At 47.7% G+C, this 22,577-nt stretch overlaps 1 protein-coding gene across 1 annotated transcript; it reads right to left on the bottom strand.

Annotated features, from left to right (window-relative positions):
* Positions 1-364: 364 nt before the first annotated feature.
* LOC120847557 (uncharacterized protein K02A2.6-like) lies at positions 365-19,227 on the bottom strand. The gene is made up of 2 exons (XM_040219380.1): positions 18,510-19,227; positions 365-423 (listed from the first exon to the last, which is right to left on the bottom strand). Exons 1-2 carry the CDS (start codon positions 19,225-19,227, stop codon positions 365-367), a joined length of 777 nt encoding a protein of 258 aa, XP_040075314.1.
* Between the last annotated feature and the right edge of the window lie 3,350 nt (positions 19,228-22,577).

Consider the following 22,577-nt stretch of genomic DNA (forward strand, 5'->3'; position numbering starts at 1 on the left):
CTGTTATGGCTTATCTGTCGACACCTTTGTATGGTAAGGGGCACCATGTTCTCCAAGAAGTGGTGCAATGTCCATCGTGTCCACACTTTATCCCAGCCTGCCTTTCGCCCTGGTAGCCAAAAAAATTAGGTGAGCTTTTGTCGGTGAGCTTTTGTCCGGTGAGCTTTGTCCGGTGAGCTTTTGTCCGATTACCTAGTGAGCTCGTGCACAAATAGAAACTCAGTGCGACGTCAATTGCTTTCTCATAGAGACGCGGTTAATTAATCTTAATTCGTTTTTTTTTACTCGCCTTGCAATTTTTTTACATCTCTTTTAAGCATCTCTGATTGTTCTTCTCCACCATGGCAATCCCGTCGCTTTTGCTTTATGACATACCGCCCCCGTCTACGTAATCTTTCAGGATTTTCATGATAAAATTGATACCTGAACGTTAAGCGGGGGTGCACACTGCTCATAAATCCTGCGAAGGGCGGTCCGCGGACAGATTCGAACGCGAGTCACCGCGAGGTCCATTCTTCGAATGCTGCAGGGCAATGAGTTGAAGAAGAGACATGGCACGCGGCATTCGAAACACGGATCTTGCGGTGACTCGATCGTGTCTGTCAGACTGTCTTTTGTATGAGGTATAAGCGGTGTGAGCCGGGTTTCAATTTAGAATTCCATGTCGGGCCTCTGGATCAAAAAGGAGCAAATCCCCATTCCGTAGATCTCCTCATTTGTTTTGTATCCAAACGTTTGCTTAGCAGACGTTTTCTTTGCAAATTCCTTAGATCGATCGCACACACAATTCGGAGTGCACAGAATTTGTAATATGTGCAATAGGTGCCCTCGTAGGAGTATTTTGCACTTTTTTTTTTTGCCACCTCAGACACCACACATCCAGTGTACTCCGAATTTATCAGTGGGATCATGGTAAGCTTATTTTTCTTCTGTTGGCAGGGGCGCAGAAAAAACTGAGGTTCTGCCTCTTGCCTTCCACTGTGCGGGCTTATAAAGTCGGAAGTAGTAGTACGCGACGAAATGAAGCTCCTGGGGGGCTATGTTGCGCTTTTTGCACTCCCAGGAGACTAGGGAGAGGGAAGTGACGTCAACAACGCAGCAAATGCAGATTGGATGTTGATTTTGTTTTCTTCTGTCAACATCCATCTGCATTTGCTCTAGTCGTTGACGTCACTTCCCTCTTCCAAGTCTCCTGGGAGTGTAAAAAGCGCAACATAGCACCCCTGACCTTGCCGCTTGAAGACACTGCGCCAGTCAGCCTAGAGGGGAGCCAAGAGGCTTCTATTCAAACAGGGCTTGTGCCCGCGCCCTATTGGGCAAGCACATAGAAGACAAAGATGTTGAGACAATTTAGGAGCCCCGTGTATTATAGACGCTTTACAGCAGCAGTGCATGGGCGCCGCCATAACTGACCTTCAGTTTTTGTTCCCTCTTATTCCGTTCGCTTCACTTCATCATTACCACAGCAGGACAGGTTATTGCCATTTTAGATGCTACTGTGTTCTTGTGCCCAGCATAGGCCCTTCTGAAGACCCGTCAACGCCCGCTTCAGTGGCTCGGCATCTCGGTAAGACAAGAGAAGGGCAGCTATGGCGGCTCAATCTGGCGCATGTGTAAAGCGTCTATAGCGAAAGCTAGAGCACGAGTTCATAGCACTGCAAGAGGATCTGGCTGCACGAGAGCTCATGCAGCGGGATTACGTTGTTTCGCTTTTCCAGACTTCACTCTGTCGTGACAATCGCTCGCTCAAAATGTGTGTTAAAAAAAAAGGGTTTTAGGCCATGGTGGAAGAAACACATTTTTCTTCCACCGTGCTCCACGCCAGACTAGTCAAACCAAACAGGTCTTCAAACAGAAAGGAGCGAAAACAGGGCGCGCCATCTATCGGTTTTCTTTCCAACGAATTCCCGCGTCGACGAAGGAGCCACGCGTGCACTGATCGCTCTAATCCCCACCCCCGTTATCGGCCCTTACGCTTCCCTTAGCCTTGCCGCCGTACCCGGCCTTCCCCCCTCTTTCGGCCTCGACACCCCTCCTGGCCCTTTCGCAGCCGTCGGCCTAGCCCCCGCACTCGGCAGTTCCGGCTCGCTCGGCCCTAATCCACACTCGGCCCTTCCGCGAGGGTCGGCCCAGAGGGGATGCTGCCCCCATGAAACGAATTTTGGGCTGGAGTAAGTCAATTTATATTGGGATTTTACTAATAGCACATCGTTCAGTGGGCCAAAAGAACAAAGGTAGAAAGTCAGAAGCCTGACTTTCGCTACAAAAATTTGCAAAATATAGCGGACTATTTCGTACCTCCTTCCCTTCGTAAACTCTCCGCCGTTTCACTGTGATACATCCGCGGACCCCGCAGCGCGTCACCGGGCTACTAGCCACCATAACCGGGCCCCCGCAGCGCGTCACCAGGGCCCAAGCGCACGTCACACGACTCCGCACCTCACTTAATCCCTTTACCCCTAAGCTGACATTGCGGTGGAAGCTACGCGCTTGCCGGACCAATCACCCGCCTCCCTTTCATCACCTGACCTCATTCTCTGCGGGTCGGTATGCGCGAGAGAGCGTGATCACGTGGAAAATGTGTGGCTGGCCCAACGAGCACGTAGCTTCCACAGCACTGTGAGCTTCGGGGTGAACGGGGTGGGGAAAGCAACTAGTCGGAATTTTGAGCGACGGGCTAATCTTCTAGGGGGACAATGGCTGTGTCCAGGCTACACAAAGCGAGATTCCGAGCAAGAGGGGACTCCCTTCTTTCCGACTTCTTGAACTGTTTGGTACAATGCGCGATTTATGAGTTGAGGAGGAAAGCTAAACAAAAAAAGTTGAAAAAGCGTTTCATGACTCCTTTAATGTTCGGCTCCGTTGAGGCGTGGTGACATTCTTTTTCTTTTTCTGCTCGATCTTCTTCTTCCTTTCCTTTTTCTCCCAGCGTTCACGCGACACCGTCACAACCAAGTTACGCGATTTTTAGAGCTTTGGTAATTGCAATAGGGGGGATTAGGGTGCCTCAATGTCCTTCTGTTTAGGGTGATGCCACCCTTTGTAGTACCCGATGCCGACAGCACGCGCTCACGGGTAAAATACAAAGAAATCGACGAAAACAAAATGTCGCCGTAGCACAGTCAGCGCCACGAGCGCGTGCAGGGACACGTTCTTTCACGCGCTTCTGAACAAAAAATAAAAATAAAAGTGTGAGACAAAATGGCCAGATGTCTCCACCCTAAGCAAAGCGCACATGAAGGCACCCTAGGGGGGATCGGTGGCCGAGTGGGCTAGCGCACACCAGCTTGGAGCACGTGGAGCGAAAGCTCGCGCTGCGGAACCCAGGGATCCTGGGTGCAATCCCCACCCCTGCCCGTTTCGATCTGGATGAGCATCGTACCGGCGTGCGGTCGTGTATCACTACTGCGTGGTGCACGTTAAAGACCCCAAGTTAGCGGTTGTACTGCACTGGCTAAATTGCTCATCTACAGCTGGGAGACTCGTCGCCCCTGTGAGGCAGACCAAGTTCTAGGCTGTATAAACATACCACACAACCCCAATTTTAATTGCAATATTCAATTTACGAATTTTTATCATTTTCATCTGGCGACCAGGCAACACCGCCCAAGTTAGTCACACAATGGTGTACATAAACCACGTGACCATGAGATCTCTCTCATTCTAGGCGCCCCCATGATCGTTCAAGCTATCCTCGTCGCGGTACGATCAAAACCGCTCACACAACTCGGTAACCCGAAAGCTATTCTTGCTCTCGCCCCCGGCCCGTTGACCTTCCACCCTGCATGCGCCCGCGAAATATTCCCGGACGACGTTGGCCACAGCGAGCACGTCCGTAACTCGTCGTCGGTGGTGCTGGTCGCCAGCGGGTGGCAGTCAAAATGAACAGCTTCCCACATCTTTTGATAGCAATCACTCTCATCGCTGCCGCGATCAATGTCGAACACTTCGACAAGGCGAGCGACGCCGCAAACGTAATCGTCACGGACCGCATGCTCGAGACGTGGAAGGTAAACGAGGAACCTGAGGCTTGATACGCCAAGAGAGCCAAGTCTGGGAGTGCGTGCAAGCAGATACCACGCTTGAGGCTGGCTACGTAGCCAACCTCCAGCTTCACCCGGATCTGCCCCTCCGATGGGCCCGCATATAAATCGATTTATCCACGAAAATATCGCGCCATTTTCAATACAAATTTAGCAGGATTATAGGAAAATAGAGCGGGTCCTACCAGTATAGTTATCTCATATTTTATTTTTAGCGTGTCATAACCCCTTTAAGGAACTGAAATTTGCCGTAACTGAATGGGAAAAGTTTGAGGTCTAATAACATTTTTAGCGTGTAATATATCGACATGGAAGTTTGGAAAATGTTATATCGAAGGACGCTTGATAATTTAATGTCTCGTAATTTTGATTAGTTAGCGTGATTCCGTTTTTATAGCACCATAAAATAATACAAATTTAAACTTTATTTTTTCATTTTAAAATATACATTATCTGTACAGTTCGTTGCTTACTTTTTTAATTCATTATATCCAACCGAACGCTCACGTCAAATATCGTGGAATATGGGACGTTATAACTCAAGAAATACATTTTTCAATATTAAAGACTGTGGTCTGTTAAAGGCGGCATAAATAACTAACAACTATACATAGTCGTAATATCGAGACATTAAAGTATCGTTGAAACACAGCTCTTTAATTTGGCATTAACTTTATAATTGTAGTATACATAGAAAAAAGTTATAAACCGCCAAAAAAAGCACCAAAACGTCATGCACGGCGGGGTTGCACCTTAAAGGGATACTTCAACGAAATTTGAAATATTCCCGTCGTGTTCAAAAATAGGTTAAATATGATCCACAACATCCGTAAATGACAATCGCACGTTTGTATTTTGAGCCTGGTGGCTGTATTTTTTGTTATAAACGGCCCACTCTGGCAAGCGCTCAGAGAAGGCCCAGCGGAGACCACGTAACATCCAACGCAATCGTGACGTAGGTCGTCTCGGGACGAGCAAAGCTACGGCGAGGCTGACGTCGAGAGGATGGCCTAGTCGTTCCAGCCACCGAAGCGACTGCTTTTGTACCAATTTTGAGTGACCGGTTAATCTTCTGTAATCTTGTAGGGGGACAATAGCGCTTTGCGACACAGAAAAGGCAGTCTCGGGAAGAAGGGAGTTCCTCCTGCCCCTCTTCTCTCGTCGTGGCCGGAGGCGAGACAACCTCCGTCACTAGCTGTGAAGGTTCCAAGACGGGCATTACAAGCGAGGCGTTAGCGACATCCACCAGGTGCTCTTTGCTAATCGTTTAATTCATCTTAAAATTGCTTTTCTCGACTTTTTGAGCAAGATATTGGTATGTTCGATGCGATGTTGCTCCTTTGAACACATATAGACCAAAAAATGAGCGCCGAAATTTCGTTGTAGTATCCCTTTAAAGGAGCGGTGCAACGATATTCAACTGGAATGTTTTTCACTTTACACGAGCTTACTGGCACTAGTTGGACACCAGGATACTCGCACGCAACGCCACTGGCCAAGGAACTCTTTTGTTGCGGTGTAATTTCAAGGACAAAAGCGATCATTTTCATTCAATCTCTCCTTTGCAAAGTTTGATCACGTAACGTGGGGATTGCAGTACACCCCAATGACGATATTTGAATGCGGTTCATAGATTGGACCCAAAAATTGCGTGTGCACTCGATTTAAGCTCGTGATAATTACTGGTTCTTGAAGCATTCGGGGAGTGGCCCGTGGTCAATCGATGCAACGACGACAATAGCTGAGCCTTAATTAACAATGTCTGGAACTTAGCCCGTCTCCTGTGCTTTGCCAACCCCAGCGCGTGGCTATGATCAACATTGGCAGCATATAATCGGCTCCGATCACGTGGCTGCTTGTTCTGGCTGCGAGTTGAGGGGGTGAACGCTGCTCGTTTTTCTTTAATTTTTTTTCTGGGACTTCTATTGCGTGGGGGGAAAAACGAACGCGTGTTTCATAGGTCGTTAACGTCAGGGATCCATTCTATGCGGTATTAGCGCAAAGTACAAAAATTGTTACATCGCCCCTTTAAAGGGATGCTTCTTTATGTAGAGTTTACAAAAGCATTCGATTACTTAAACCATAAACTACTCTTTCAAAAGCTCAAGACATATGGTATCAGAGGACAGGCTTTAACATTACTAAAAAGCTACTTGTGCCACCGGAAGCAGTACGTCCATGTTAACGGTTATTCGTCAGATGTAAAGAATTTAACTTCAGGTGTGCCTCAAGGAAGTATTTTAGGACCGTTCTTGTTTAATATATATATCAATTATTTAGTCAATATAAACAAACAGGCAAAATTTTGTATCTATGCTGACGACACCAGTGTCTTTGTATCTGCTCGGACTGGGGATGAAATAGCTAATATTGCGAATAACGTACTAGCAAAGCTAGAATCATGGGCAAACGCAAACTTGCTAAAAATCAACACAGCTAAGACAAAGACTATTTGCTTTAAACCTAAAAACAAATTTGTTGAAATTCCGACCAATATCATAATGTACTCTTCACCAATCGAGGTTGTTAGATCATTTAAAACACTAGGGGTGTATTTTTCCGAACATATGTCTTGGGACGCTCACGTTGACCACATCACATCAAAACTAAGTCACGTCGTAGGTTTAATGTATCGGCATTTATTCTTCCATTCAATGTTAAACTACTTCTGTACCAGTCATTATTTTGTTCCCATTTAAACTATTGTCATTTGATTTGGGGGACGACCACAGGACTGAACCTTCAAAAAATACATCTCTTGCAAAAAACAAAAAAAAAAAAAAAGCTTTAAGAATAATTTGCAATGTCGGCTATGACTTTCACACAGAACCACTTTTTCGTAATCTGAATGTCATGAAAATCTTCACACTCTACAACTTTAAGTTATGCATGAAATATAAAATAGAATGCAGTAAAAATAGAGACTGTTTCATTTCTTTAGCGTCACTGAAGGAAAAAAGCTCAAATTATCCAACTCGTAGTTCTGAACCTTGGTTCATTGAAAACTCCCGCTCTAACTATGGTCTTCAGAGAATCAAAAAGTAACTCTCCCGAAGTTGCTAAATATGCTAACCCTAAAGCACATAGACATAACTACTCTTTCACCTAAAGAATTGCGGTCTTATTTTTTGTGTTGCGAGTGATATGGTTACACTTGAGTTGCATTTGTATTGTACTTGCTTTGTTGCTTGTTTTTTTATTTTAAATCCACTGTTCTCTGCATTAGCTAATATTGTATAACTTTTTATCTTTTTTTTTCTTCCTTTTAATATGTATACCCTGTGTGTGAACTCGCATTGCCGCTGCTGCTGAAACTTTTGTGGTGCTGGGAACTTGTCAAGCTGTCCATGCAGCTTTTTTTCCCAGCCCCCGCCATTGTAAAAAATGGTAAATAAACATTGAATTGAATTGAATTGAAATCTAGATTCCCCAAAACACGCGGCAAAAGCGTGCAACGGGATGCTACAAACACCAAAACATCACTCATACAGCGATATCTCGAACCAATGACCATATTTTTCAAGAAAAGAGGCGCATTTGGCAGGAATGTTGACGTCATGTTTCTCCGAGAAGGAGAGGGAACGGCCTCGCTTCTTCTCCGCCTCGCCGCCTTGAGGGAGCGAAGCGAAGAGAGGAGGAAACAAGGTATTTTGACGGTCACGCGCCTCGTCGGCCTGGTTCAATCTCGACTTCTTTTTCCAAAACTACGGCCGTCCATTTGAGATATCGCCGTACTAGTAGTGTAGTAGGCATTGTAGCGTCCCGCCTACATCTCCAGCATTGTTTTTTGAAATCCAAATTACGGTTCACCATCCCTTTAAGACAGGTGTCTCAATCAGATGCTGCATAATCTCTTTTTTTATTAAGTCATGTATATTGACTCACGGTTGTTTAGGGGCACAAATATATTACTATTATTATTATTATCCTCATCATCACCCTGAGCGGCTAGACGTCCTAGTAAATTTGACGTTGACAAAGTCGAAAGCTGTGTCGTGTGTTTGTCCCTTTAAATATCTCTCGTTTTAAGTCAACAAGGTAGTTTCTTCCGACATTATGACACGACCATAAACGTAGAAGAATATAACAACTGAGCTGGTCAGTTTTTCGTTAAAAAATGGTTAGTGAATTATAAAAGTGAAACGGGCAAAAACATTTTAGACCCATTTTGATCAAGCGATCAAACCGTCATACGCAGAACTGCATGAGGACCAGCGGGTCCTCATGCAGGACGGCTGGCTTCAAAATTACAATTGCAATATGGTCCATAAAACCAATAATTAAAAAGTTAATTAACAGATTTTAGTTAATGACTCACCAGACTGTGACGGTTGTTCGCCTCTCGAATGTCCGCCGAGCTCAAGAAACACATAGTGAAGACGGCATTCACGTAGCAGTAAAGACGCCTTTTTTAAAAATCTGTTTCGAATAAAAAATAACACCCTGTATAAAAGAGCTTAACTTTTTTTCTTTTCAGCTGCACGTTACACGTTTGTTTATTTGCTTTCGCGGCGTTGGTAGGAACTAAGAACAAAACAGAGGAAAGGAATAACGTAGTCCAACTCACACTGCCCGGGAAATAAGAGTCGCACGCTGCAATCTGCTACGTGCTAACAGTGTGTGACAATTGCTTTCGCATTTTTTTTTTTCCAGTGAATTTGGCAGGTTGTTTCTTTGCTCGCTTGGCGCAGCAGTTCGAAAGTACATTCGAGTACTTGTTGACGTCTGCAATCCTTGCACATAGTGCGTTTGTTTTGAGTGACGATCAGCAGCGTCAAGTGCATTTTCAGCTGAACTCTTGTTCGGTGAAATATTCGTCTGTTGAGGCGTCAGTGGCGATTTTGAAGCCAGACTTCGACAGCCCTTCGAGTTTAATTTGAAGTAACTTAATTACTCACGTTTGTTCGGTCTTCGGGAGGCGGAAGAAGGATTTTCCACTATATCACAAAAACTTGCTTTTGCAGTCTAGATGGCAGGCATATGGCATGCCTGCCATCTCCAAGTATGCGCTGGTGTATGTCCGAAGGCGAACAAAGAAAATTATCACAGACGACAATGAAAAAAAAAAAAAAAACACAAGAAAAGAAATAACAACAAAGTTGCAGACGGCCCTCCAAATGTCCGGGCATAGCGTAGCAGAGAACCTGTAGTAGTAAAGCGACGAAGAGAAGGAAAGAAAGTAAAAACTAAGCCGAACAAGGCAAAGCAAAATATGTGAGGGTTCGAACGTCAAGTAAGCGCAAAAAAGATGCAACAAAAACATAAACGGAGAAGGAAGAAAGACCGCGGCGGCGTTTCGTCGCCTCACACATAAAAAGAAAGTAGACTTTGAAAAATGGAAGGAGGTGCACAACCATCCAACGGGTGCTTTTTTTTTTTTTTGTAACTCCGCTTTTATTACTTTTAGTAATAGCGTCAGATATGCATGTGTACAATCGACTTCTTTCAGCGCATATTTCGCTACATTTCGCTGTCAGTTGGACGAACTTTTCGTCACTTCATAGCGCGTCAGTGTATATGCATATCTATTTCTTTTTAATGAGTAGGATTTTTGTTTAAGAGTTTTTATGGTACGAGTTGGTGTACCTAAGAGAAGGCCGCTCGGCCGTTTTAGGGCACCCGAAAAATAAAGAGTATTATTATTATTATTATTATTATATTGACATCGCAGTAACATACGTGGTTCGAAATTGCCTTTTGCTTCTTCATCCGGAGACGATCGGGATTAGCCAGCTCGCCTATTCGACGAAACGGTGAGAGAAATTGAAATTGTCTTAACAAAACGAATTGATCGATATGAACAGTAAAGTTGAAACGTAGCAATGTTTTAAAAAAATTTTACATTTCCCTTTTTCAAGAAACAGGGCGACGGTACATTCATGTTTTGCATGGCTTACCTAAGTTCTATTGCACCCTACAAGCTGTAACATCTTTGCCACGCGAAGAAAATGTCCTTGACTCATGAGGTGGCACCTATTTTTTTAACTTTCAAAGCAGCTAATACCCGTGACAAATTTTTTTCATTGGTCACCTCGCACGGAGATAGGCAAAACAATGTGTTGCGGAGAATTCGTCTGCTAGCGGAGACTCCGAGCTCGCCAGGGGCGCTGCGATCACTTTTCGCCAATTAGGTTTAGAATTCAGTAGTGAAAAATCAGCAGTCATGATTTTTAACAATAATGAAGTTGAGAGGCTGAAAATACAGAATATTACAGTTGAGAGAGCTAGTAAATACAAGTATCTAGGAGTATGGATATGTGACGGTGCAGAATATTTCAGTGAGCATGAAAAGTATATAACAGGTAAGGGCAACAGAAATGCAGCTGTAATGAAAAATAGAGCACTTTGGAATTACAACAGGTATGAAATGGTGAGAGAGATTTGGAAAGGGGTCATGGTCCCTGGCTTGACTTTTGGAAACGCAGTGCTATGCATGAAATCCGAAGTGCACGCAAGGCTAGAAATAAAACAGCGCGGAGTAGGTAGGCTGGCTTTGGGGGCACATTGCAAAACGCCAAACCAGGGAGAACAAGGAGACATGGGATGGGCGTCTTTTGAGAGCAGGGAAGCGGTGAGCAAAGATAGAATTTGAGGATCGGTTGAGGCAAATGGATGGGGACCAATGGGCACGAAAGGTTTTCAGCTATTTATACATGAGGAGCATAGACACAAAGTGGAGACAGCGCACTAGGAAATTAAGAGGAAAGTGTTTAGGCTATAGTGGAGATACGGAAGAGCAGGTCTCAGTTAAGAAGAAAGTTAAGGCCACAGAAAGAGATCGGTGGCTAGACGGAATGCAGACAAAGACGGCTCTGGAAAGCTATAGATTAAACAAACCAGTTATTGCCAAAGAAAGCATTTATGACAATTCTAGGGGAAGCTCATTGTTGTTTGAGGCGAGGACGGGTGTTCTGCGAACCAGAACATACAGAGCGAGGTACCAGGAAATGGATACAGTGTGCACTGCTTGTGGAGAGGAGGACGAGACGGCTGAGCACTTGATAATCTACTGTAAAGGGCTTCACTCTACGCCTACTGAAGACAACATGAATTTAATAAAGTCATTGGGTTTTAAAGACAGTGAAGGGAGAGTGGATTTCAAGACTGTAGAGATTACTAAGCAAAGATTAAGTGAATGGTGGTAGAAAGCGAGGGAAAACTAGGTATTTTCTTATTAACTGATGGCAAGGGGGTTTTATAGCCCCACTTTCTTTGCAGTGCGGAGTGAATATAGATTTCACACTTAAATACTCTAAGCTTAAATGGTAAAACAAAATGGCTAGGTGGCATAAGCTACCGCCCGATCCAAAGGGCTCAGCCGCATTCATCCATCCATCCATCCTTCCAGCCAACGATACGCGGGAGTTGCCAGTATCCCTAGTAAAAAAAGTCATTTGTATGAGAAATTTCTTGTGTCCAATAAACACATATGAATCATTCAAGATATATAAGAACGTATAAGAACATATAAGAACCTTATAAGAATTATATGAGAACGATATAAGAATTATATGAGAACGATATAAGAATCATATAAGATATATAAGAACCATATAAGAAACTTATAAGAAACTTCCCACTAATATCTTATATGGTGCTTGTATGTTGTTATATATCTTATATAGTTCTTATATCGTTAATATATGGTTCTTATACGGATCTTATATGTTCGTATATATCTTGTATGATTCATATGTGTTTATTGGACACAGAAATTTCTCATACAAATAAGAATTTTCAATAGGGATTGGCTTACATGGTATTTAGCGGAAGTCTTCCGCCGACCTCCCCCCCCCCCCTCTCCCCTCCTCCAGTCACGTATGTGCGCACCCGCTGGCTGGGACCAGACCCTACTGGAACCAAGGGGAAAGGATCGGATCCACCCATCACCGTGCGATTCCAGTACGTTGCGTCTCACTGGATCCGACTGGTTACACCCAGAATCGCGCAAATCGGAACTGTCCACAAGTTTAGAACCGCGCGGCTCCGAGCTGGAACCGCTCCTATCTTACGTTTTGGCACGGGTATGAATGCTCGAACAATACGGCTGTATTACATAAGTTATGTTCGCGAAGGGAAGTATTCAAAACAGGCAATAAACAATTTAGGTCATATGGTACAGTATCTGGTGGCGAACGGAGAGGTTCCGGAATCCCCTTTAGACACTCAGTTGTCGAAATAAGCGCCAGACCGAGAGGTTCCGGGATCCGCTCATTCCTTTTCCACAGATCGGAGTACCTAATTAGGCCGAAAATCCCCAGTGCATAACCTGCCTCTTTACTTATGTCACACTCGTCTTGGGGCTCACCGCACCGCACCGCGCTGCACCGACGGACGCGTCACGTTCACCTGGTCGTGTCGGTGCGGCTGCACTACGTTCGGTGCGGCTGCACTACTTCATGCGGCGCGCCGCACCGGTGCGTTGCTGCACCAGCTGCACCGTCGGAAGGAGACAATGCAGGTCCTGGCACTGCGACCTTGAGTTAACGCTCTCCGCTTCCTTCGGCACCTCCTCTCTCTCTCTCTCGCCCCGTCATCGGTCTTCCGTCCTCGTCTCGCGAAACATGGCGGCCCCCAGCTCAAGAGAACGTGATATCGGCGCTGCTATCTTCTTTCCCTCAACCCCTCTGCTCTGGCTACGATTCCAGCAGTGACGACGGGCGTCGGTTTTTCCCTTTTCGGGAAGTGTGTGTGTGTGTGTGCGGTGCTGACGTTGTGTCGGCTGCCAAGCAACTAGTCCACCACGCCGGGCACGTGAAGCTTTCGTCCTTCGTCGGATTCAAGACGTCGGTGAGTATTCGGACTTCGTTTGAACTTTTCCCTGGACTTCGGGTCCCGCAGTGGGGACTTTCCTTTTTCGGAACTTTCGTCTTATTTGCACCGGCGAACTTGTTTCCCGGCTGCAGTTTGTGTCGCGAACGGTGAGTTGTTTCGCGTTGTGTCAGGAAATGAGTGCTGTCTTGTTTTTTTCGCGGCCCCGCTGCCCGAAGGTTCGTGAGTGTGTTGTTGGAGTAACGCGTGTTCGGGCATTTCGTTCTGATGGTTTTGTCATGTTGTCGCCGTGCGCGGCTTTTTATCGCCTGACTAAATTTCTTGTTTTTCTTTTAACCCCCGCGTGCCCTCGCCTCTGTTGATTTTCACATCGGACGCGCACCTATCGCTTGTCACCAGTCCGACGATAAAATCGCATATGTGTAAACGCTGTTTCATAGTCTATGCAGGGTTGCCAGGTGTTTGAACTCCACCCCGCCAAACGTCTACGAGATCTAGCCCAAAAATAGCCATATGTCAATCCAGAAAAATAGCCAAAAAATTATCATTTGAAACGTTTATTTTGAGCAGAAAAGACACATAATACGTTTTTATCGATCAAATGCCCCAGAAATGGCGTCCCTTGCACGTTCGGCGAACTTCCCCAAACGCTCGTACAAGCGCATGAAAATGACGTCACGGGAGAACTATGCAGAATTCAGACAACCTAAAGAATGCGCAGAACAGGTGCTGTTAAGGCCGCAAGGAATCGCGCCGTCACTTGTTGAGATGGAGGAATAACACCACATGCTTGCATTCGGAGGTAAACAATTGCACAAGGCGCGCAAAAAGAAGACGAATTTGTTTGCTGACGCAAACTTATCAGGGTTAAGGGACTGAAGCACCAAATGTTCACGTAACTTACTCTAAAAATACATTCGAACCTATAAACCCAAGTGCTTTCAGGCATTTTGGTTCCCGCACAGGTCAGAAATAGCCCAATGCACAGGTCAGAAATAGCCCAATGCACAGGTTAGAAATAGCCCAATACTAGCCAAATAGCCAACTACCATTTTTTCCCGCCAACTGCAAATAAAACTAGCCCAATTTGGATATTTATAGCCCAACCTGGCAACCCTGAGTCTATGTGTTTTTGTTTTTACGTTGGCGGGCGAATTCTTGGTGTAACAAGTAGGGGTGTCGCGAACTTTTGTCGAACCAGATTTTTTGGTCGAACTTCCGGGGTTCGACTGAGTCGAACCGGTTCGACGAACCTTCGAAACTTTTCACCAGATTCGACCGGTTCGACTTTATAGACAGTGTGGCCAGACCTTAATACAAGCATGTCTAGGTTTGTAAAATTTTTTTTTTATGCAAGGGGTTATTTTATTTTGTGAACAGCTGCAATTAAAAGAAACTAATTCTAATCACTGAAGAAGTTAATAGCTTAATTTTTAGTACTGTATTGACTGAAATAGCCAATCAGCGCTGCACTTAATTCATCTCTTAGCCATTACCATCCAATCCGAAGCCAACTGGCCAGCCTGTCGCGCATGCGCACACGAGTCGAACCTCAATACAAGGTTCGTCGACTTTCCACTAAAAGTGCGAAAAAGTCGAACCTGGTCGAACTCGAACCGCGACCGGTTCGCGACACCCCTAGTAACAAGTACATACTTGAACCATCCACTTGAAAGACAATTTGTTACTTTCACTCCTCGCTAGATGGCGCGAGCCGCCGCCCCACTCTAGAGTGCCTCAATGTTGCTTGCCGGCTGCGCCTTGCTAGAGTGGGGACATCCTTTGGGAGGGCAAGTGCCGCCTTTTCTTGTTTTCCCCCTCTCGCTCCCGGCCGCCGCCGCCATTTTGCCTCCCCGATCGGCTGCCGACGCATGCGTGGGATCGCTGAACTGGCTTGTTTTTTTTTTTTTTGTAAATGCCGGGTTGCTGCTTGCCGCAGTGTTCGAATCACTCGAGGAAGGGTGGAAGGTGTACGGCGTCCCAACAAACGCCAAACGGAGGCGTCTGTGGCTCGTACAGATAAAGATAAAGCTCGACGACTGGGAGCCGAGCCGTTCGTCGTCTGTGTAAAGCGTGAGTACCAACTTCTGTTTCCTTGCAATCGCCGGGTCTTTTGCCGCACAGTCGATTGCTAGAAAGGAGTATTTCAGGTCCTGATAAATTATTTCAGATGAAGGCTTCTTCGACTTGGTTCTGTAGTAAAGCTACGCAAATAACTTCCGCTGATCGTGGCGGAGGAGCGGCATGTTTCAGTAAGTTGGTTTGTATGTTGCCACTTTTCTTGTGGAAAGTGTGTGTCTGATCATTGTTTTTTTTTTAAATTTTATGTAGATTTTATATCTGTGGATTCCTATCCAGGCCTCTATGTGTCCCGTTTTTTTTATTTTTTTTTATTTTTATACCCAGAAATTGTTTTATATATTTTTTTCTATTATAAGTTTGTTCGTTTAGGTGTATTATCACTTTCTTTGTGGAATCTGTGTTGGGTTGTGTGTGATTGATTCTTTTGGATTTAGTGTGTGTGTTTATTTCTGGGTTTTCCCCTACAGGCATCTGTGAGTCCTGCTTTTTTGTATATATCAAGCTGCTGTGTCGAATAAATCCTGGTGTTTTTTTTTTAGATCGCTACTTTCTGTGCCTTTTTTAATTCCATTTCCTTAGTCTCGGGTCTTCATCCTCAAATCTTACTTATGTCTAAACAATACTCTAAATTTTAGTTACTGCCGATATCTTTGCCCTTAAAATGTCAAGTAAACAGGTGTTGTAATGAACCCTGTACTAAGTGTTGTGACCGTGGGCGTCCGAGTGCGACCACATGGTCGCCAGGCAGAAGGAACACAACCACCCCGTGTGACAGCTCGTCAAAAAGTGCCTTTAATCGTCAATCCACAACCGGAAGAAGCTTCGCTTCCGGTAAGCCCGCAGCACGACACATATGGTGCCATCTATTGCCAGATGTCCTCACTACATCTCCCCTTCCAGCTCGAGGGAGCTTTACCTCGTGCTTTCACAAGTTCAGTCTTTGAGGAGGCTTGACTTGCCGCCCCGAACGTGTGACGCGTATACCCGGTGGGGGAGACTGCCGTGTAGAACTGGGCACCACCGCTGAATCGCCTGTTGGTCTTTCGGCTACAGGAACTGGCCCGTCTGAAGTTGCAGGCTGGGTACAAACTAAGTCGCTTGGCTGGCTGGGAGTACTGGGCGTAAACGGCACCAAGTGGCGACGGTTGCGCTGGACAACACCCCTTGGCGTCTCGACCACGTAGGAGCGCGGCCGCTTGGCCGGGCTCAACACCCTAGCAGCACATGGTATATCTTGTACCCACACCTTTTCCCCTGCTTCCAGAGGGCGCAGTGACTGGGCGGCGTGACGCCTGTTGAAGTCCTTGCGTTGATGGCTCTTCACGCTCTGGTCCCTGCTCTTGACGAGCTTTGGCGACGGCCACTTCGGCATCAGCGATGCAGGTAACCCTGGCAGCTTGGTCCGGAGACGACGACCCATGAGCAGCTCCGAAGGGCTGTAGCCGGTCACTCCGGGTGTGTCCCGGTACACCAGTAACGCCATGTGCGGATCCTCTGCCTTCACGAAGAGCTCCTTCAGTGTTCGAACCATGCGCTCTGCCTCGCCATTCGCTTGCGGGTACCTCGGACTGCTTGTACGGTGGGCGAACCCATACAAGGCTGCAAAAGAGGCAAATTCCGTTGACGAAAACTGCGGACCGTTATCAGAGACCACAGTCTCCGGAATCCCAAAGCGGGCAAAGGAACTCTTCATAGCCGCGATGACGGAGCTTGATGTTGTGGTCGCAAGACTGACCACCTCGGGGAAACGGGAATAGTAGTCAACCATGACCACATAGTTGCGTCCTTGCAGCTCAAGGAGGTCAACCCCAATACGTTGCCAGGGGCGATCGGGTGTAGGAGTCCCGAGAAGCGGCTCGCAGCGCTGAATTCTTGTTTGGGCACAACGCTCGCACGTCCCCACCAGTTGCTCCAGCTCGCTGTTCAAGGTTGGCCACCACACTGAGTCGCGAGCCCTTGCCTTGCATCTTCCCACGCCTTGGTGGCCCTCGTGGAGTAATGTTAGCATCTCCTTCTGAAGAGTCTGAGGAACCACGATGCGACAGTCCTTCAGCAACAGGCCCTCGAAGGCTGTGATGTTGCCTCGCTCCTTCCAGAAAGCCCTAAGATGAACTGGAACGTTGGACACCTTCTTGGGCCACCCATCCTTGCAGAATCGGAGTAGGCCGGCACAGACTCCATCCTCTGCTTGGTGCTGGCGAAGGCGATCGAGGCGAGTGGATGCAAGACTTTCGATGTCCTTGAGCAGTGACCCAACGAAGAGCTCGACGGTGTCTACTTTGGTGTCGGCAGCCTGTACAGGAGCTCGGGAAAGGGTGTCTGCTGTCGCCAGGAGCTTCCCCGGTACATAGAGAACGTTGTACTGGTAGGCCATAAGCCGCATCCTCAGGCGCTGAATGCGAGGAGGCATAGTGTCCAGTTCCGCAGATCCCAACAGAGTGACGAGGGCTCGATGATCTGTTTCGACATCAAACCTGATGCCACGGACGAACTGGTCGAACCTTTCAACGGCCCATGTGACGGCCAGAGCCTCTTTCTCCGTCTGGCTATACCGGGTTTCTGTCGGTGTAAGAGATCGCGAAGCGTAGGCAACGGCACGACGCTCTCCCGATGGTTGGTCCTGTAGCAGAACGGCTCCCAGTCCATACGAACTTGCATCAGCCGACACTGTGGTATGGTACGAAGGGTCGTACTTGGCCATGCAGACCTTGGAGCTCAACATGCCCTTAAGACGATCAAAGGCAGACTGTTGACTGGGCCCCCAACACCAGGCACTGTTCTTTTGGAGAAGAGCACGAATCGGCGTAGTCACGTCGGACAGGTGAGGAAGAAAACGGCCTATGTGATTAGCCATGCCGAGAAGTCTCCTGACACCACTGACGTCCGCTGGGGCCTCCAAGTTGACCAGAGCCTGGACCTTGTCTGGATCGGGGCTGATACCGTCTGCACTGACTGTGACTCCCAAGAACCTAACAGTGGGCGCTGAAAAGACGCACTTGGCTCTGTTCAGTTTCACTCCGGCACTGCTGAGGCGACCCAATACTGTTGCAAGACGCCGGTCATGTTCCTCTTGGGTGCGTCCGAAAACCAAAATGTCGTCGATCATGTGGACGACTCCGTCGAGACCCTCCAGGATCCTCCCCATTTGACGTTGGAAATACTCCGGAGCGGAGCAAATTCCAAAAGGAAGGCGACAGAAGCAGTATCTGCCGAACGGGGTAATGAAGGTCGTGAGGAGCTGGCTTTCGGCAGATAGCTTGATCTGGTGAAAACTGGCTGTAGCGTCGAGCTTGGAAAAGATCCGTGCAGGACCCAGACGTCCCAGGATGTGCTCCACCGATGGGAGGACGTGACGCTCCCGCTGGACCACCTGGTTAAGGCGTGTGAGATCGACACAGATCCGGTAACCTCCAGAGGACTTGGGGACGACAACGATACCAGAACACCAGTCCGTCGGATCGTCGACTTTGCGGATCACACCGTCAGCTTCTAGCTTATCCAGTTCTTCGCGGACAATGTTATGAAGGGGAATCGCAATGCGGCGAGGAACGCTGAGGGAGAACGGCTGTGCTCCTGGCTGGAGTCGAATCACATACTCGTCCTTCAGCTCACCCAACCCTTCAAAGATGTCGCTGTGAAGAGGGCTCTGCTGGTTGAGACTGGAGAGGGCGTCAACGAACTTCACCACACCCAGCTTCTGGACGGCAGGAAACCCCAAAAGAGGCGGGTCTTGCGACGGCAGGACGTAAACCCGCTCCACTACCGACTTGCCTTTCCAAGTCAATGTGGCTTGGAAGGTACCGAGAACTGTCAATGGGTGATTGCCCGGTCCAGTGAGTTGCCCTTCAGGCTCTTGGAGACTGCGAGGTGCTCCGGGAAACGTGCTTGGCACCACCGTGACTTCGGCTCCGGAGTCCACTTTGAAGTCGACGTCGTACCCGTTGACGGCGACCTTGACAAACTTCGCTCGGCCCGCGGTCGAAACGGCATGTAGATGAACAGTGCTCAAACTTCGTTTCCGCTTCTCGCAGACATCTTCGAAGTGACCCAGGCGTCGACAGTAGTGACACTTGGCTTGTCTAGCCGGGCACTCGTTACGGGGGTGCGCTTGACGGCCGCAGAATCTGCAGTTCTTGCTGCCTTCTCTCGGCGACGACGCCGAGTCTCGCTTGGGAGACGTCTTGGGGGCCGGTTTCCGTCCTTTCTTCACACGTGCTTCATCCAGCTTCAGCTGCTCAGGTGCGACGGCAGCTGTCTCGTCACGAAAAACGGTCGCCCGCGCCTTGACGGCGTCTTCGTGGATGCGTGCTTGTAGCCGGGCCTCGGCCATGGTGAGGGTCGGACAGCGGCAGAGCTTGTCGGAGAGTCTCGAGTCGAGAAGTCCTACGACGAAGCGGTCTCTAACGAGCCTGTCCTCGACCTCTGTGGACGGATAGTTGCACTTGCGGACGAGTGCACGAAGGGCCGTGTAAAAACTGTCGACGGTCTCCCCTCGTTCCTGGACCCGCCGGTGAAAAAGCACGCTCTCGTACACTTCGTTCGGTGGATGTACGAAGTGCGCCTTGAACTTGTCTGTTACCGCAGCGAAGGACCGCCATTCCTCTGCGGTGAGGCCTAACGTCTCAAGAACACGCCGCGCCTCTTCGGATCCCATAGTGTACAGTAACGTCCGCACCTGAACTTCGTCCGACGCTTGGTAGAGGCCTGACGCAAAGCTGAAGTCTTCGAATTGTAGAAACCATTGCGGCCACTTGTCGGGGTTTGCGAAGTCGAATTTGGGCGGTGGAACCAAGCTCGGGAGTGAGACGACGGGGGCGGTGGTGGCGGCAGCTTCCGTTGTTCTGTCCTGCGACATGACGAGGAACGCAGCGACGGTGACGAGAAGACGGAAAGCGTAGCAGTGTGCGACGCGGAGACGACGAGAGGCAGGGCTAGCTGTGAGCATAGCAGCAGCGAGGAGGACGTCAGACCGGGAGGCCGGCCACTTCTGACACCATGTTGTGACCGTGGGCGTCCGAGTGCGACCACATGGTCGCCAGGCAGAAGGAACACAACCACCCCGTGTGACAGCTCGTCAAAAAGTGCCTTTAATCGTCAATCCACAACCGGAAGAAGCTTCGCTTCCGGTAAGCCCGCAGCACGACACATGTGGTGCCATCTATTGCCAGATGTCCTCACTACACTAAGTACACCCCCCCCCCCCCCCCCCCCCCCCCCATCCCATAACGATCTCCATCCTCTCCACTTTAAACTTGCTTTGTAAGACTTTTGCATGTTGTAAAATGTTCAATACAACCCTGTTGCAGGTGCTGATACACTGTGGTAAAGAATTACTTTCCATTTGAGAACAGGGGAGCATGTATGTTAATTGCAATGCTTTTTCTTATTTAGGTGCTCAATACTATAAACGTATCTAATATAACATGTACTTACCTACAGATATTTGTAAACTAAACGTACATCTATTGATTTCTGTCGGCATCAGTGCATTTTAAGGAAACAGGTGAGCAAAACTATTGTAATTGTAACAAATAAAATATTCTGATTTCTGTCTGCGGAAGGTTTTTTTGAGAAAACAGGCCAGCAAACAAAATTTATAGATAGCTACTGCGGCCGTTTAGAGGAATATAGGAAAAAAAAAACTTGAATCTGTCAGGATTTCTGCGTGTACTTCTGTGTGTGCGCTGGTGCCTACAGGGCACCAGCGCACACAAAATAGGCAAGCAACTTTTTTTTTTTTTTAAGTAAGTTGTAAGGTTTTTAGAACAGCTGCACCAACAGGTGAGAACTTTAAAATTCTAACGAGTCATGGAAAAAACGAAAATGTTTGCTTGACAAATTACCTTTAAACCCTGTACGGCGGCCGCCTGTTCGGTGGTTTTTCTTGCATCAAATGACCCATATCAGTTTCATAGCTCTTGGAGGCACAGCGCGTCCAAGTGCACGGAGAATTCCAGCGATATTGGCATAGTTTCGGTTTCTAAATTTGGCTCCTTCCGATTAAAAAACAAACAAAAAACCTCAACAGGTCCTGATGGGATGTCTCTTATTGTGGAGTTCTTATTTCAGAAGCTCTGAATGCTAATCCAGAACTTATCACGATAATATCGGCGAATAAGAGGCGATAGAAAGCAGAACGTATATGCTCATATCTGCGCCTCGCTCGTTGATCGCTTTCATTTTCTTCATTCAATGAAAGGCCAAACACGGGTAGGTATTGGAGCAGATGATAACGAACATAGTCGGTATCAAAGGTTCTGGCATAGATCGACCATCTCTAAGAACTGGACCAGAATTCCAGCGGCAGCCGGCGGAACTTTCGCGAGCACATTTGCGTTATATGCGGGCTAAATCGTAATTTTAAATGGGAAATCAAACGCATACTTGACTAAACACGTGACGTTACGTGTCTTGAAGTGGTTACGCTTCATTTCACAGGTGAGAATGCTCACTAACCACGTAGGGAGCTCATAAACGGCAGCATAAGCCTTGTTCCGCATAGACTCGACGGGCGAAGAAGGCGGCAATATGGAGGCTCCGCTAGCAGACGACAGAGTTGTCTCCACTCTGGGACGGAGGCAGCCAGCAACATTGAGGCACTCTACCCCACTCTTGCGGATATTTTTGACCGTCCGTAACAGTAAGCAAACACAAGCACTGCGAGCAAAAAGTGAACAAAAAAACTGGGATGCCTCAGATCGCTGCTTCACTTCGCTCCATTGAGAGAGAGGAATTTATCGGCCGTTTGGCGCGGCTGATGACGTCGGCTCGCTACACGGGACAGTTAATAGGGAGTTTTAGAATAGCGCACGCTAAAGCTTTGCGTGCGCAAAGAATAGCGTCGTCGCCACTGCGCATGCTCCGAACGCAAACCAGATTTTGCGCTTTGCGTGCGCAATTTTAGCGTGCGCTATTTCTCGGAAATAGCGTGCGTACGCAAAGATTCTTTGCGCTTCTCCAAGGAGGATTCGTGATCAGAAGTTGGCTAAAGCCAAGACGAGCAGAGTTGAAAAAGGATGGCGGCTTCCAGGATTATGTCAGCGGCTGCTTTGGCGATGTCGTGAGTGCGACGTCGGCGGCATCCTCGCGGCTGCGATTTTCAATACGGGACGGCATTGTACTCGGTTTGCCAACGATCACCGACAGCTTGATGCTTGTGACGCACGAACATTTCTCGGCGAAGGTACGATGTGCGAAGGTCAGTACACGAGACCTCTCTTGCCGAGGCGACGCAAGCGGACACGACCGGAACCGCTCGCGTCGCATTCTCACGTTTAAATCATAGAGATCATACATACTAACTCTAGAGGAAAAGGTCCGCCATTTTCCCATACATTCTGGCGGCCGCAAGCGGCGGATCTTGCAGGCAGACCCTCGGGGTCCCAAACACGGTTACATCATCAGAGCAGTTTCGTGAACTTCAATAATCCACGAACTTACCGGTGGAAAGATATTCGCGTTCCTTTCGAAGCTTTCTTTTTGCATAGCGTGCAGATGTACGGCCTCGCGTTAACGCTAAACTAAACCATATACCCGGCTTCGCCGGTGGGGCGCGGCTGGGCGCGGTTGAGGAATACGAAACTGCGCAACCACCAGATTTTCGAGATTTCGACAGAAGGGAAGTTAATGCATCGTAATGACTTTATTGCTTTTTATACGTTAGAATAGCTCAGAATTTAG

The sequence above is a fragment of the Ixodes scapularis genome, unplaced genomic scaffold, assembly GCF_016920785.2.
Source record: "Ixodes scapularis isolate PalLabHiFi unplaced genomic scaffold, ASM1692078v2 PGA_scaffold2__306_contigs__length_199485367, whole genome shotgun sequence".
NCBI lineage: Eukaryota > Metazoa > Arthropoda > Arachnida > Ixodida > Ixodidae > Ixodes > Ixodes scapularis.